This window comes from Halichondria panicea, chromosome 2 (genome assembly GCF_963675165.1).
Source record: "Halichondria panicea chromosome 2, odHalPani1.1, whole genome shotgun sequence".
Lineage (NCBI taxonomy): Eukaryota > Metazoa > Porifera > Demospongiae > Suberitida > Halichondriidae > Halichondria > Halichondria panicea.
In genome coordinates this window covers 6,281,144-6,295,490 of record NC_087378.1, presented here as the reverse complement: position 1 = coordinate 6,295,490, position 14,347 = coordinate 6,281,144, and the positions used below count along the sequence as shown (strand labels likewise).

The 14,347-nt window shown below is 41.4% G+C and overlaps 3 protein-coding genes across 3 annotated transcripts in view; 1 reads left to right on the top strand and 2 right to left on the bottom strand.

Moving 5' to 3' along the window:
- LOC135331397 (protein RRP5 homolog) overlaps nt 1–11,965 on the top strand; it is a 31,523-nt gene extending 19,558 nt beyond the window's left edge. Inside the window, exons 18-28 of the mRNA XM_064526536.1 lie at nt 4,112–4,301; nt 4,864–5,053; nt 5,326–5,526; nt 5,816–5,929; nt 6,244–6,423; nt 8,946–9,159; nt 9,458–9,711; nt 9,940–10,108; nt 10,314–10,470; nt 10,685–10,850; nt 11,681–11,965. Coding sequence (XP_064382606.1) covers nt 4,112–4,301; nt 4,864–5,053; nt 5,326–5,526; nt 5,816–5,929; nt 6,244–6,423; nt 8,946–9,159; nt 9,458–9,711; nt 9,940–10,108; nt 10,314–10,470; nt 10,685–10,850; nt 11,681–11,852 — 2,007 coding nt within the window. The 3' untranslated portion in view covers nt 11,853–11,965. The remainder of the gene's footprint in view (nt 1–4,111; nt 4,302–4,863; nt 5,054–5,325; nt 5,527–5,815; nt 5,930–6,243; nt 6,424–8,945; nt 9,160–9,457; nt 9,712–9,939; nt 10,109–10,313; nt 10,471–10,684; nt 10,851–11,680) is intronic.
- LOC135331401 (short-chain collagen C4-like) lies at nt 6,907–8,065 on the bottom strand. Its single transcript, XM_064526541.1, has 2 exons — nt 7,921–8,065; nt 6,907–7,799 (listed from the first exon to the last, which is right to left on the bottom strand). Exons 1-2 carry the CDS (start codon nt 7,979–7,981, stop codon nt 7,027–7,029), a joined length of 834 nt encoding a protein of 277 aa, XP_064382611.1. The 5' UTR covers nt 7,982–8,065; the 3' UTR covers nt 6,907–7,026.
- Nucleotides 11,966–12,084: 119 nt separating the features above from the next.
- Nucleotides 12,085–14,270, bottom strand: LOC135331393 (tolloid-like protein 2). The gene is made up of 2 exons (XM_064526531.1): nt 13,723–14,270; nt 12,085–13,636 (listed from the first exon to the last, which is right to left on the bottom strand). Exon 2 carries the CDS (start codon nt 13,497–13,499, stop codon nt 12,279–12,281), a length of 1,221 nt encoding a protein of 406 aa, XP_064382601.1. The 5' UTR covers nt 13,500–13,636; nt 13,723–14,270; the 3' UTR covers nt 12,085–12,278.
- Between the last annotated feature and the right edge of the window lie 77 nt (nt 14,271–14,347).

Genomic DNA, 14,347 nt, shown 5'->3' with positions numbered 1-14,347 from the left:
GAGCAGGCTGGTTGCAAAAGGGTATTCTCAGAGATACGGAATCGATTTTGAAGAGACGTTCTCACCAGTTGTGCATTTTTCGTCAGTTCGAACACTTTTGGCCCTTGCTGTACAAAAGGATATGATCGTCCATCAAATGGATGTAGTTACTGCATTCCTCAATGGCGAGCTCGATGAGGAAATTTACATGCAACAACCTGATGGATACCAAGTTTCGGGGAAAGAAGATCTTGTCTCTTTATGGATTAAAACAAGCACCTAGGTGTTGGAACCGAGCTTTGAGAGAGTTTATGATACAAATTGGATTTGTACAAAGCGACGCTGATTCATGCGTGTTTACCCGAATCAATGGGCACACAACAATCGTAGCTGTCTACGTTGATGACCTGATTCTCTTTTCAGATGTCATTGATTTCCTGTTGGAAACGAAAGGGCTCCTGTCCGAGCAGTTCAGAATGAAGGACATGGGTCCACTTCATTACTGTTTAGGTGTGAGTGTTGTATTTGGTCCGAACTGTGTTTGGCTACACCAGAAGCAGTACATAAAGTTGATGCTCAAGAAGTTTGGCCTTGCAGATGCAAACAATGTTTCTACCCCAGCCGATTGTAATGTGAAGCTAGTCAAAGATGATCAAGTGAGTGGATCTACTGACCATGTTGAATATCAGTCAATGGTAGGTAGTCTACTCTATGCAGGTTTGCGTACTCGCCCGGACATTGCCCAGGCAGTGGGAGCAGTTTCTAAATTTTACTCTAACCCAACAGAAGCTCACAAAACTGCAGTAAAGAGAATATTCCGTTATCTGAAGAAAACGATGAATCTGGCATTGAAGTACTGTAAGGATGGAAAACCAGTCACTGGATTTTCAGATGCTGACTGGGGAGGGGATCTGGATGACAGACGTTCAACTACAGGAAATCTGTTTTTACTCGCTGGTGGAGCAGTAAGCTGGTTAAGCAAGAAGCAAGCAGTGGTTGCTCTGTCCACAACAGAAGCCGAGTATGTGGCACTAAGTCTGGCTGCACAAGAAGCAACATGGCTCCAGAAGTTGCTTACAGATCTACAGATACCAACAGAACCGATTGTTATCAAGGAAGATAACCAAGGAGCCTTAGCACTGTCTCGAAATCCAATTGCGCACTCCAGAACAAAGCATATCGATATTCGATTTCACTTCATACGGAAAGCACTGGAAGATGGCATTGTCGATGTCGCTTATTGCCCTACCTCTGAGATGGTTGCGGATATATTTACCAAGCCCATTCCTCGTGGTCAGTTCGAGAAATTGCGTACCCTAATGGGAATAGAAGAACTTGTGACAAATCCTACTAATTAAGTGGGAGTGTTGGAAACTGAACTCTGGCTTGTTGTAATTAGTATATTTAGCCATTACGTAATGAATTATTAGTGACCTTTGGTCTTCTAGAACATTCTTGTGTTTTTGTATTTTAAGCCACATGTGTGACCTTTACTCTGTTTTGTGATTCTGTGATGTTCTAGAAAATAACACTAAACACATAGTATTGTATTGAGCAAACTGAAGTAGCAGTGATGTCTTGTAGTAACTGCCAGTGTTGTGCCAAAGGAGAGGCTATGGAGGCCAGTAAAGAATTGAAAGACAAGTTTATCGAACACTTGAGAGCCAAGCCTTACTCTCAAAACACCTCGTGGGATGTCTACAAACTAAAACCGAGTGGAATGTTCAAGCACCATTCTTTATTCTTTACTCCACGTTCTTCCCCTGGTGATGGATTTACTGCTGAGATTCGAGTTGTTAATGGTCAAGTTATTGTCTGTAGCTATACTTACAAAAGCGTTCAATTATCTCAATTTGCTTATCTTGGCTCCGTTGACCGATCAATAGAGGACATCGCAGATTTAGCTGTGAACTGTGCTGAATCGTTTGGAAAGTTTAATGGTACGCTCAACAACTGTCAGAACTATACCAACTTGTTGTCTGACAGGCTGGGGATCAGTACAGAGTGGACGGATGTCGGTATAGTAGGTGTTTTGGGTGCAGCCGGTGCAGCTGTTGTTGGAGCAGGCGTAGCAGCAGTGGTGTATTCAAGAAACAAGAAGAAATGAAGCATTTATGTTTATCAAAATTGTCAAAGTACATGTACAGTTTGTATTATTATGCTTCGGAGGGAGTGTTAATCATTTCCTAATTGGTGCAATTTGATATTGTCAATACTATAATTATACCTGCTGTATATTGTCAAACTGTACCTTCCGTGTGTGTTATTATACTAGAAGGGTTGGAAATATTTGCTGTGAGTAGTAGTATATACGTGTTGAGAACTTGTGAAACTAACTTTAGACTTGAGTAGCAGTGATGTCTGGTAGCTTCCATCAGCTCTGTACCACAGCATTTCCTGTGAAGTTCAGTAAAGAAATGAAAGACTCGATTTTCGGACAGTTACCAAGACAAGCATTACTCACAGACCACCTTCTGGGATGTCTACAAAATGAAGCCATCGGAGTGGTTTACCATAGATTGAAAAGGAAGGGGATTGGAAACAAAAATTTTTGCGTGAAACACTTCGCGTTATAGGGTGTGGCTAATACTACAAAGGGATTATTTTATAGTCAGCATGCTCATTACCTGTCTTGGCTGCCATACAATGTGCTGTACATAGAAATGGTGAAATTGATCACTTTTAATGTTGAATATTCTAAAAAGTAAAGAGAATATAGCTCTAAAAGGTCGACTAAGCAACGCAACCACTATCACTAAACAAATAAATGCTATAAAAGAAGGAATAGCCCTTACAATGAAGTCGTGAGAGGTCAAGGCCCGTGGTGTGTCTAAAAGTATACTAAAGCAGTTTGAAGGACTATACTGCAAACGTTTATGAACAGTAAAGCGTATCCATGGCATGAAACCATTCTATGTAGCACTTAAATACATAATAACCAAGTCAAGCAATGTTACTTTTGCTGTTTAGGCTTCGCAGCAGGGAAAGAGAAAAGTTGACATGGAGTAATTCAAGCTATACTCAACAAAAACTAAAAACAGAGTAAAGACAGCGGACTTAGACAAGTTAGAGCTTGTCAGTGGTGTAAACTTACTTCTCTAGAGTAACCTCCCAGCCTCTGAGTGATCGCTAGTGGATAGGAGAGCTAGAAACAGTTGAAATACAACCAGAATACGGTCAAAACAAAAATAATCGCGAGCGCGAAATCATAACGCGGAGTGTTTCAACCATTTACACAGGGAGGCCTGGTCGTTTCCAATCCCCTTCCTTTTCAATCTATGGGTTTACTCGCCATTCTTTACTCCACGTTCATCCCCTGGTGATGGGTTCACAGCTGAGATCCGAGTTTATGGTGATCAAGTTCGTGTTTGTACTAATACTTTCGAAAAGGCTTCGTTATCCAAGCATACACATGTTGGCTCTATTGTCAAATCGATGACAGGTATCATTGATCTTGGTGCATTCAACACAACTGTCAGAACTACACCAATTTGTTGTCAGACAAACTAGGAATCAACCAACAGTGGACAGACCTGAGTATGGTTGCGATGGTCGATGCAGCAGCTATTTTGGTTGGTGCTATCCAAGAAGGAGTGAACACTTTAAATGCAATTTGTTGTCGGGCTTTGTGGAGTACTTTGTGCGATTTTTTGTCGGACCTTGTGGATATGGTCAGGGACTTGTATATAATACTCGAGGAATTAATCAAATCGATCAATCATGGCTATTATATTTTGTATGAAGTTTACGTACGGTATGGGAACTTGTTACCTAAGGACAAATATTTTGTTTATGGAGTATTTAATTTTCGGAGCTAGTGAGTCCACTTTTAGCCATGCACATAATAATTATTGTTCTCTTATCATTTCTGTAACCTAGCTGTGATATAGACCCCAATGAATGGTTATGTAATTATAGCTGTAAATGCTCGACAATATACACCATGGAATCCCTCGTGCACATGTTATAACTATTACATATTTTATTTTGCATTTGAGAAACAACATTTTGGGGTAGAAGTAATGTCCTTTGTAATTGATACATTATCCTTCATTCACTCCGCTGTATGGGAGTGAGGGGTGGGCAATGGTGCACGAGGTTATCCATGCATGGCCACGGCACCCCTGTGCAGGTGAAAGACAGTGGCCTCCAGGTGGCTCTCAATCCGAGGACAGAGGGCTTTGTCCCTGTGTTACTCACCTCCAAGTGTCCCGATGAAGTGATGGCTCTCAAGAGTCACTTCAGTCGAGGCCAGGCTGTCAGGTGCACTGTGTTGGGCTGTGAGTCGGGCAAGGGCCACCTGCACAATCTCTCCATGATAGGTGGGCCACACCCTACATGTACAGTATATTATGTGATACTATTTTCTGTGTGTATAATCCCTAAAAGTATGTACTTTTGTCAAAGTTAGTAATGAGACAAATTAATCATTTTAGATTCTGTTGTAACTTTAAATAGAGAACCCTGATTAGGCTGCATATTTTCACACAGTATAATGTTGTAACTAAACCTAGTTGCAAATCTTCACTCTAAAAGCACCTCTTGTTAAGTTTTCACTGAATGTCAGTGTGAAATGTATGATACCAGAGGTTGTCGATGTGAAGGAGAGAGTGGCCATATATGTGGCCAGCAGTGGTGGGTGCATTGTTGGAGGGCCTCTTTCCTATAAATGCCTGGTGAAACTCAATGCAATTACCACTGCTACATTATATCTTTGTAAAAATTGATGCCTATACATGTAGCTAAAGCCCAACAAGCAAAAAAGCTATAGTATAGGCCACTTCTATAATTATAGCATACATGCTAGCTGGAACAAAACATACTGTTAGGAGCAGTACTTAAGGTTTAGAGCTGTCTAATCATGCGTGGTGTTTCTTCGCTCAGGTGTTATTGATCCAAGTGTTGAACCGAGCGATAAGTGCGTGGTATTGGGTCGGGTGAATCAGGTGATCCCCGGACAGGCTCTGCTGGTCTCTACACCTGTTGGTAACGGTAGAGTGGACATCACGGACCTCTCTGACAGTTACGTAAACGACCCTCTTAATGCAGTAGCAGGCAAGGGAGAATTTGTTAGGTGAGAGCGTCGGCTGTTTGAAGGAATTTATTTTGCTCAAATTTTGAATGATTTGCCCTTTTGGTTCACTATCTACCAATTCCATTAATTCCTACAACTTGGAGAATTTAGGGGGGGTGTAATAATTATGTGTTTTGGGTATAACTGAGGAAAACTGTCCTATCCCTACCCCCAGCGTAGGTAGATACCATCTACGTACTTGCCATATTAGTGGAGAGGAATGAAGTATTAAATGGGCGCATCAAAGTATGCTACAACACCTTTTTTTGCAGGTGCTGTTTGGTGGGCAGAGCAGAAAACAAACTGGACTTCTCAATGAGAGCCTCAAGGACGGGGGCGGAGGAGGTGGAGTCTGATGGAGGCAGTAAAGAGTGTGAAGTTGACCCAGAAATTGAGTCGATATCAGACTTAAGCAAAAACCAGTTGCTCCGTGGATACATTAAAGCCGTTACCGACGTGGGTATCTTTGTCAGGTGAGTTAATTATGTAACTCGTACTCGCTGTGCTCAACATACATACCGATTATCTGTAGTTATGTGGTGCCTATTCTTTGGTCTTAACCAACCTCTGATATACACTGTGCATGTATGCAGCTGTGTGTGTATGTTTAAGGGAAGAGGGATCTTGATAGATACGTTATGATAGAATGCACATAGGATACAATGACGATTATACTTGTAGCTATGGAGATCGCTTGATCCAGGAGTATAGAAATGTATGTGCTCCTGCTTGCATGATCATGCATGACTCGTTTCTCCCCAGACTTGGTCGCAGTGTGGATGGTCGGGTAAAGATCACTCACCTCTCAGACGGCTTTATCAAAAACTTTAAGAAGCAGTTCACCTTGGGCAAACTGGTCAAAGCCAAGGTACTGAAGTAAGTCACTAGTCAGAATGCCTTTTGTGTACGGTCTATTGGATTGCGTACTCTTCCTAATGAACTTTTGATATTGGTATAGACCACTTCTGTAAATACTACTACTGTTCAGAGGTGACCTCTATCAACAGATTTTCACTGACTGTACTGCACGTACGAATGATCAAACCAATCAATTTTATGCGTAATGTCTCGTGAGAACGATAACTCACCACTTCCGCTACACTACATACGAAAAATCAGCCGCGGTACTAGAAGCCAAAATATTAATGTAGAACAATAACTAAAATTCACTACTTTTTATTTCTAAACAGTATTGATGCTGCTAACAACAAGGTGGACCTCTCCATGCGTCTCTCTCATGTGGACCCGAAGGCAGCAAAGAAACTACGGAAGAAACAGGAGAAAGAAATTAGCAAGAAAAGAAAAAAGACAACAGAAAAAATGGTTACTAGTGATGGAGAGAGCATTGAACTTGAGAGTGCTGAATCAAGGTACATAACGTACATGTACATGGTAGTTGGCATCTGCTAATGATCTGGGTAGAGTTTATACTCTCCTCCATGCAGAGAAGTAGTTTCCTCCTTGGTTTTAGTACTATACAGAGGCGTAGAAACACGTAGCCGCTCCACTTTTTGACCTGAATCAGCTATTATTACTTGCAATGGTCAAAGATCTGCCCCTTTTGCAATTAATTATTGCACATGCACAGATAAAAATTGATATTGCTTTGGCTGTTGTACATGTGATGTTTCTCTTCTTTCTTTGTATTTCTTCTCTGAATCTTGAAGAGTTGTTTTGAATGGTGGATGGCTGCTTGAAATGTTGGCTCGTTATTTTTTTACTGCTATTTTGTTGACAACTGGTCTAAAGTTAAAAGGTTTTAACACGAGAAACTCAAATCATCAATGATGTACACTTTTTTGGGCCCATGCAACAGAGTGTAATATCTGTGGAGCAATGTCGTGAGTCGTAAATTATGTCACCGTGTAACTTTTATATCACATGTATACCTATACATACAAAACTAGCTTTTCTAATTTGTATATAATTATACGTTCAGTTTCCTACACTATGGGTAGCTGACTAAGCTGAGTCTACTTGGTACACACAGCACATGTCAATTCTTTCTGTGGGTCATAGGGTCCACAAGGTAGGCCATTGCAGGTAGCCTCCACATGATAGAATAGAGCACCATCTTCGTCTACTGCGCTTCCTGGAACGCTATCAGGTGATTGGTCGACACACTCGTGTATGGTTCGATAATGTCCACTAGAACGAAAAGCTGACATCAGATATCCAATGTATTCACGGGTCCAAGATGTTGGGCACTCCATTCTAGCTGGTAGCATTAGTGATGTACTTCTCGTGGAAACATAGCAAACGGCACAGGGAGCATTGTGATTAAGAAGGGAAGCTATCGGTCCTGGTCCTCCATATGGCTCATACTGTGCTCCATACAGTGGGTTATAATTCTGCACACCAGCTAGATAAGCTCCATATTGAGGGTTGTGTGGCATACACAGATAGTTCGCTCCGCCTCCACTGTTTGAATACCAACTCCCAGCCGTTATACCGTGATAGAGAAGCGTTGTCCCTGATACAGTGGGACAAGTTGTCTTTCCCCACCTCACGTATGTGACCCCTCCACTGGCTGGACCGAGAGGTCCTTTTTCTCCTCTGTCTCCTTTCACTCCCTGCATGCCTGACTCTCCCTTTTTCCCGTCTCTCCCATCTCTCCCGTCTTTGCCTGGGATTCCTGGTGTTCCCTGAGGGCCGTCTCTACCATCTCTACCACGGAGTATCTGAATGTAGGGGATGTTGGGAGACACCTCTGTGTTGTTAAACTTTATGGCTCCAACAGGGGACGCTATATTGATAGACGTAATTTATAAATGAAATTTTTCGCTCTACAAGTAATAGGCAGCAGTAATTCAGCACAGTTTAAAATGTGTAGCTAGATTTCCTCTAAGCTTTTCTACAATCCTCACCTTCAACAGTTAGTGTAGCTGATATAACAGCGAGGAAGACGACGAAAAGAGTTTTCTTCATTTTGCAATGTTTGTCAAGTATTCTGAACTGACACCTGGTTAACCTAACTTTTGTTTTTATAATAGATCAACAAGCAGTAGAGATTGTGTCTGCGTGGTTAATGAGGTGTAGTTGCTATTGACGCAAATCAGTGATTGAACCGAGCATATTGCGTAGAAATTGACGTCAAATCTCTAACTTGTTGACGCTGTCTTAGAATGGCTGCTATGGTACATTGAATAGAGTCCTATGTTTTGGCTATAGTTATACATTTTTGTCACAAGTACATCATAACAACAATAGCGGTATCTACTTGATAAAATCAACTATTCCATACACACGGCACATGTTGGTTCTTTCTGTGCGTCATAAACTCATAGGATACGCAATAAGATAGGCCTTAATTATGCATCGGGGCCGTAGCTGCAGGAGTCATACGATATATACACAGTAAAGCTCTGTGTGTGGTGTGTTCCTTAACTTGGCAGACCCATAAGTCTGGATATGTGTCAACTAGTTTGAATTCTAGCTTGAATTTGTAGTTCAATTGTCATCCAAAACATTATTTCTGCAGCCCAGTCCACCAAATTAGCTTGTATGGATGGATCCTTGCCCCCAAATAAGTGCTGCAATTTGATATCTGCTTACCGTAATGCTAGAAATATTTACGAACATAAGATTACGTGTTTCGGCGCTACGAAAATTTTATGAAGTAAACTTGTTTTCTGGGTTAAACAATCGCGATTTCTATGGGGATTGTTACAGACCTCATATTAGCTGTATGATATGATAGCTGCTCGCATAAATACCATTAGTTAGTATCAACACATCAATTTAGTTTCTAGTACTACGGTATGAGTGTGGGTAAGGTTTGGAATAGATTTCTCCATGTAAAAGTAGTTTCCTTTAGTTTTAGTGCTATACCCTTTACGCTACACTTGGTTTTGTAGGCATTGTAAATCTGTATTACAATAATTTGTCACAGCTCTGAGGACGAGCTGGTTGCAGACGACTCTGACAGTGAAGAGTCTGAAGTCGAAGGTGTGTCTAGTGATGAAAATGACGAGGGTCAAAGTTCAGTGACTGAGGATAAACCCACCCTCCGACTCAGTGGTGGGTTCCAGTGGGGCGTGGGTGTGGTTAAGAGTGGCGAGGACGCCGCTGAAAAAAGCAGTGAGAGTGAGGTGGAAGAGAAAGAGGTACTCAAATAGATCTACTAGTCTGTATGTGTTTGTAAGTAGTATGTGCACAAATGAAAGTCTAATTTGTGTTGAGGTACATAACTTAATCCGCGGGGCCGAACTCAATACAAATAGACTTTAGCTGTGTTTATGCATGTAATGTTGCAAATAGACAGTAACTAACTCAATCTAAGGCTAAAAATAAAATGTTGGTATACTCACTCAAAATACGCAAGTCTTTTTGATAACAAAATAAAACCATGCGTGCATCAGAATAATTATGTCACCGTACACTTAAAGATCCCATTTGCTGCAGACTGCTCCCAAAAAGACGAAGCGCCAGAAGAAAGCTGCCCTGAAAGCAGAGGAGGCCCACCTTTACCAGACCGAGCAAGCCTGCCTCACTGAGAGTAAGGAACCAGAAGGACCTGATGATTTTGACCGCCTTGTACTGGCTAGTCCCAATGACTCAGCTCTGTGGGTCAAGTATATGTCTTTCTTCCTTCACACCACTGAAGTGGACAAAGCCAGGAGCATTGCACAGAGGGCCCTCAAGACTATTGGGTTTAGGTACAGTTATAGAATAGCACAGTTGTTGCACAAGATGTGTACCAATTTTAAATTTGTTAAAGCCTTATCACATGCACATGCACATGCTGGGGAAAAAGTTTGAGCATCCATCCACCTTTACATATCTTTCCTCGTGAAGAGTGTGTGCATGCCGTATTGCCATAACGTGTTTGTTGTGTTATATGGTGTATAGTCATGCCGTCAGCTTTTCCCTTCCTCCTTATATAGAGAAGAAAAGGAGAAACTGAATGTGTGGGTGGGCTGGATGAACCTGGAAAATCTGTACGGAAGTCAAGAGTCCCTTGTAAAAGTGTTTGAGTCAGCTCTCCGGGAAAACGAGCCTCTGGAGGTGTTCACCAGGCTAGTGGCCATTTATCAACAGAGCCAAAAATTTGATGTAAGCATGCATGGTGGGGCTTGTAAAAACGTAACTACACTGAGTATTTTGCTTTTTAATTTTTAATGATCTCTTTCTGTGATTATGACGAATGACTTCCAAATACATGTACAGAAGCAGCAGATACACGTATAGTATGTAGCTCTGTCATTTCATTACTGTGAATATTAATTATGTCACCCACCCCCACCACTCATACACACAGCTTGCGGACCAGCTGTACCAGTCCATGACTAAGAGGTTTGGCAAGGACCCACTAGTGTGGACCCAGTACGGAGAGTTCCTTATGAGAAGAGAGAAAAGGCAGGCTGCCAGGGGACTGCTACAGAGAAGCCTGAAGAGCCTGGCTAGAAAGCAAGATCGTAAGTAGCTGACACTTCATGACGAGACCATGACAAAACAACATTGGCATTACCAGTGTATACACCATGTATACAACTTGACCCATTATACCTGTTAATGAATATACGTAACTTTGCTGTACACGTAATCTAGCTGCTGATTCATGTGGAGTGGCCTCATTTTATAGGCCTGTTCCTCAGTGTAGTGTAATACCATGGAATTCTTGTCTTGCAGACCTGGTGGTGATACAGAAATTTGCAATACTGGAGTTTAAGCATGGTGAGCCGGAGAGAGCCATAACCATGTTTGAGAGTCTTCTCAGCACTTACCCAAGACGTATTGACATCTGGTCCACCTACATCGACCAATTGATTAAACTGGGAGACGCTGAACCAGTCAGGTGATTTACCCAAACTGTACAGTATGTATGTGTACTTGTAAACAGCGTGCAGCCAGCGCCTTGTTAGTCATAATGCAGAGGTATAAATAACAGTCGATCATCGGTCAATTTCCGAGCAATTAGCCTATTTGACCGGCCATTTAGCTACTTGCTCGGTCATAGTGTCCTAGCATACAAAGATTGAAGACCAAAGGTCATAGTTATGATGCGCATGCGCACTAAAATAATGATCTCATAACAGCCATGTGTCTTTGTTCATTGCACAAGAGGAGGCCTAGATATTTATATACATGTAGCTATGTAGCAGAGTGACAAGACGACTAGGTATATATAAGCTTCTATTTTATGCGCTAAGCATTACCTAAAGCCTAGAGATTACTAAGGACATTGCATGGGTAATTTAGTGTCCGACCAATATATCACATGATGGCAGAACAAAATGTATTTTGCTAGGACAACTTGTCAGGACAATCCAGATGTGTTATTATACCTCTGTAATGAATAAGGAATCTAATGGTGTGTGAAATTTAAATATGGCAAGATTAAGAGGTCATTAACCTGAGGTGTATGTAGGTGGACCGGCGGGGGTTATATAGAGTCTGTCAGTGTGTCCGGCCAGCTGTCTGCCAAATTGCAGCGTGTAGAGCATGGATAATTAATTATAAGCCGCTTTAACATAATTATCTTTAATAGTAGCAAATTTTTATATGACGCAAATATAAATCTACATGAAAGTGTACACAGCATGTACCATGATACTTAATAATGCCCTAATGTCAACCTAAACAAAGTTTACTGTGTATTGTGAATTAGCCCCACCTCCTGTGCAGGAGTCTGTTCGAGCGAGTGATTCATCTAAGTGTGTCAGTGCAGAAAATGAAGTTCTTCTTCAAGCGCTATCTGGAGTTTGAGGACAAGTATGGATCAGCTGGCAGTGTAGAAGAGGTTAAAATGAAAGCCAGGGAGTATGTCGAAACTAGGACCAAAAAGAACACTTCATAATTAATGTATTTTGGCCTAAATACTCTAATGGGAACTCATACATGTTTACAACCCCAATTATCAGTTTTTGTACATGTAAAACGGTATTATCAAAATACTTTTATGAAATTCTAGCAACTACCGTGTGGCGTGAAATTAAATTTCGCTGTTTTCGTGGGTTAGCAATCTTACACAAAGATTTCACGAAAAAAAAAGTGTGCGCTCTATATGTAACATGTCTTGCATGTGCTCGTAGTGCATGGCATTAGTATCAACACAGGAAATATCATTTTACAGGTGTCAGACTATAATCAATGGTGCTATCACCCTTAGAACGTAGTCAGTACGCATACGTACAATGTAACTAATTATGCGTGTCAGGAATCTAAAGTGTACATAGCATTTTTCTAGTGTAAATGTTAGGTTGAGTTCATTCGAAAGCCTCAGCTAGCCTTGTAGACACATCGAGTTGTAGAAACTGGCACAGTACGTGCATATGTATTGCGAATCGCACGACTTGAGTGACAACAATTCGCACCGTCGACCTATGTACCCGCTAGGACATTCACACCTAAACCCTGCAAAAATGTGCACACATGCACCACCATTGCGGCATGGGTTCGGTTTGCACGGAACATTGTTTGGTCGCAATTCGTACTCAAAGTTTACGCATGTGTTTGCCTCGATACAAAACTCTTGATTTCCACTGTAAACCACTTCACTAGCATCAACCGACTCCACCCAAGTCGTCTTTCTGCACACCACCACATAATCAGCGCTAGTATCAAAAACTTCCATGCTCAAATCTATCCCCACATTGCAATCATATTCATCCCGTGGAAAGCCACCATCTCTGCTCATATTACTTCTAGGTTGATTTGTAACTTCTTCTCGGATTGATACTTGAAAGTTGCGCCATTGACTTGAACCTAAAGAGAGGTATTCGTTCCATATCGGATTCTGTGTGTTGAAAATACTTTGTGTCCTTTTGGTGACTGTTTGTTCTATTTCATCCTTGGCTGTGACTACTGCATACAGTCCAGTTGTGTAATTGTTTGAAAGCGGACGGTTTACAGCATAATAGGGCACATCACTTGCACTTTTAATGAACACGCGTAGTTCACCTCGTATGCAAGCAGCTGGACAATTGTACAGCCGATTCAACTGCAAAATGTCCCCCTGGCTTAGTCCTACCACTTGGCCAATTCTAGGTGATCCTTGTCGCACGTACGCTTGTTCATTGTTGACTTCGATTACTGGACCAGATCCATTGGAGAAATCATAAATACCATAATGCATTATTGAGCCGTAATCATATTCACTACCCTGGTAATCGTAAAAGCATTCACATAGTTTCGTAAATTGCAATGCAATCTCTTCTCTGGGTTCAACAAAATATTCATCATTTATGTTTATATAGCGATCACGATCTGGCCTGCTTTGCTCATGAAGGAAGCCTAATGCATGTAGTATCTCATGAACGATGACACCATGATGCTGACAAGTGCCTTCAGTACCAAAATCTGGTAGCGTAATCAATGGCGTGCCAAAGCCTATTCCGTATGACGCACATCCGTCACCTTGGTCTGTGAACACGACGTAATCTCCGTTAAATGTATCATTAACGTTCACAAACTGAACACAGCTTTCTCTCATTATCTCTTCCATTGCACCAAGGGTCAAGTTCTTCAGATGCTCACCAACAGAGGAGTTGAATGCAAACAGGAGAATTCCGTCTGGCCATCGCAAATCAAATAATGAATCATATCGTATACAGCTCCTCTTTTCTCACTATCTTGATCCTCCTATTAAACACAAGTTATCAATCGAATTGTTTAATACATGTCTCTACTATAATGATACATGGAAACTATAATCTACATGCACTTACTTGATGGTTGTAGCCCTGATAAACTTGTTTGTGAAAATCTTCTGGAAGGTTTCGATCAGTGTCACATTGGAACGAACCCTCCAGGATACCAGCGCTACGAGCTACTGGCGTAAAGCACAGGGCAGCTGCCAGTATAAAAATCACTCTGCTTAAATACGGTTTTGCCATCATCATCATGTTACGATATATTAACACCTATGCTCTGTTTTTGGTGTATAATAATTATGCCTTGACTAGTTGTGTTATATACCAATGATGCCGCGGGGGTGTAACTGCACTGAAGGTTGACAAATCAAATGTGGAAGTGCATGAGAATGTGTAATCCATAATAATTAACATACACACCAATCAAGATGAATTTACTTCATGTAAATACGTAATATGCTAAATGCTGACTAAATAAGCATGCATGCATAACGTTACTCAGTGTATAATACATCACAACACAGTAGATATACATGTGTATACCGTGTTGTGATATAATGTGTTCTCAGGGTATGCCTTGACTTGTGGGATTAAGATCAACACACACTATGCAAGCATACTGTATGTACTTGCAATGTGGCCCGTAGGCCCGGCTCCTTAATTCCCTTTATGTGCTCTTGCTACAACTCATTCACCCTCA

What these genes read in the sequence shown, in the direction of transcription:
- LOC135331393 (XM_064526531.1), bottom strand. Translation starts at nt 13,499, where the DNA reads ATGGAAGAGATAATGAGAGAAAGCTGTGTTCAGTTTGTGAACGTTAAT.
- LOC135331401 (XM_064526541.1), bottom strand. Translation starts at nt 7,981, where the DNA reads ATGAAGAAAACTCTTTTCGTCGTCTTCCTCGCTGTTATATCAGCTACA. An exon ending in AGCTACACTAACTGTTGAAG is followed by an intron (nt 7,800 to 7,920) that starts GTGAGGATTGTA and finishes CTATCAATATAG; the next exon opens with CGTCCCCTGTTGGAGCCATA.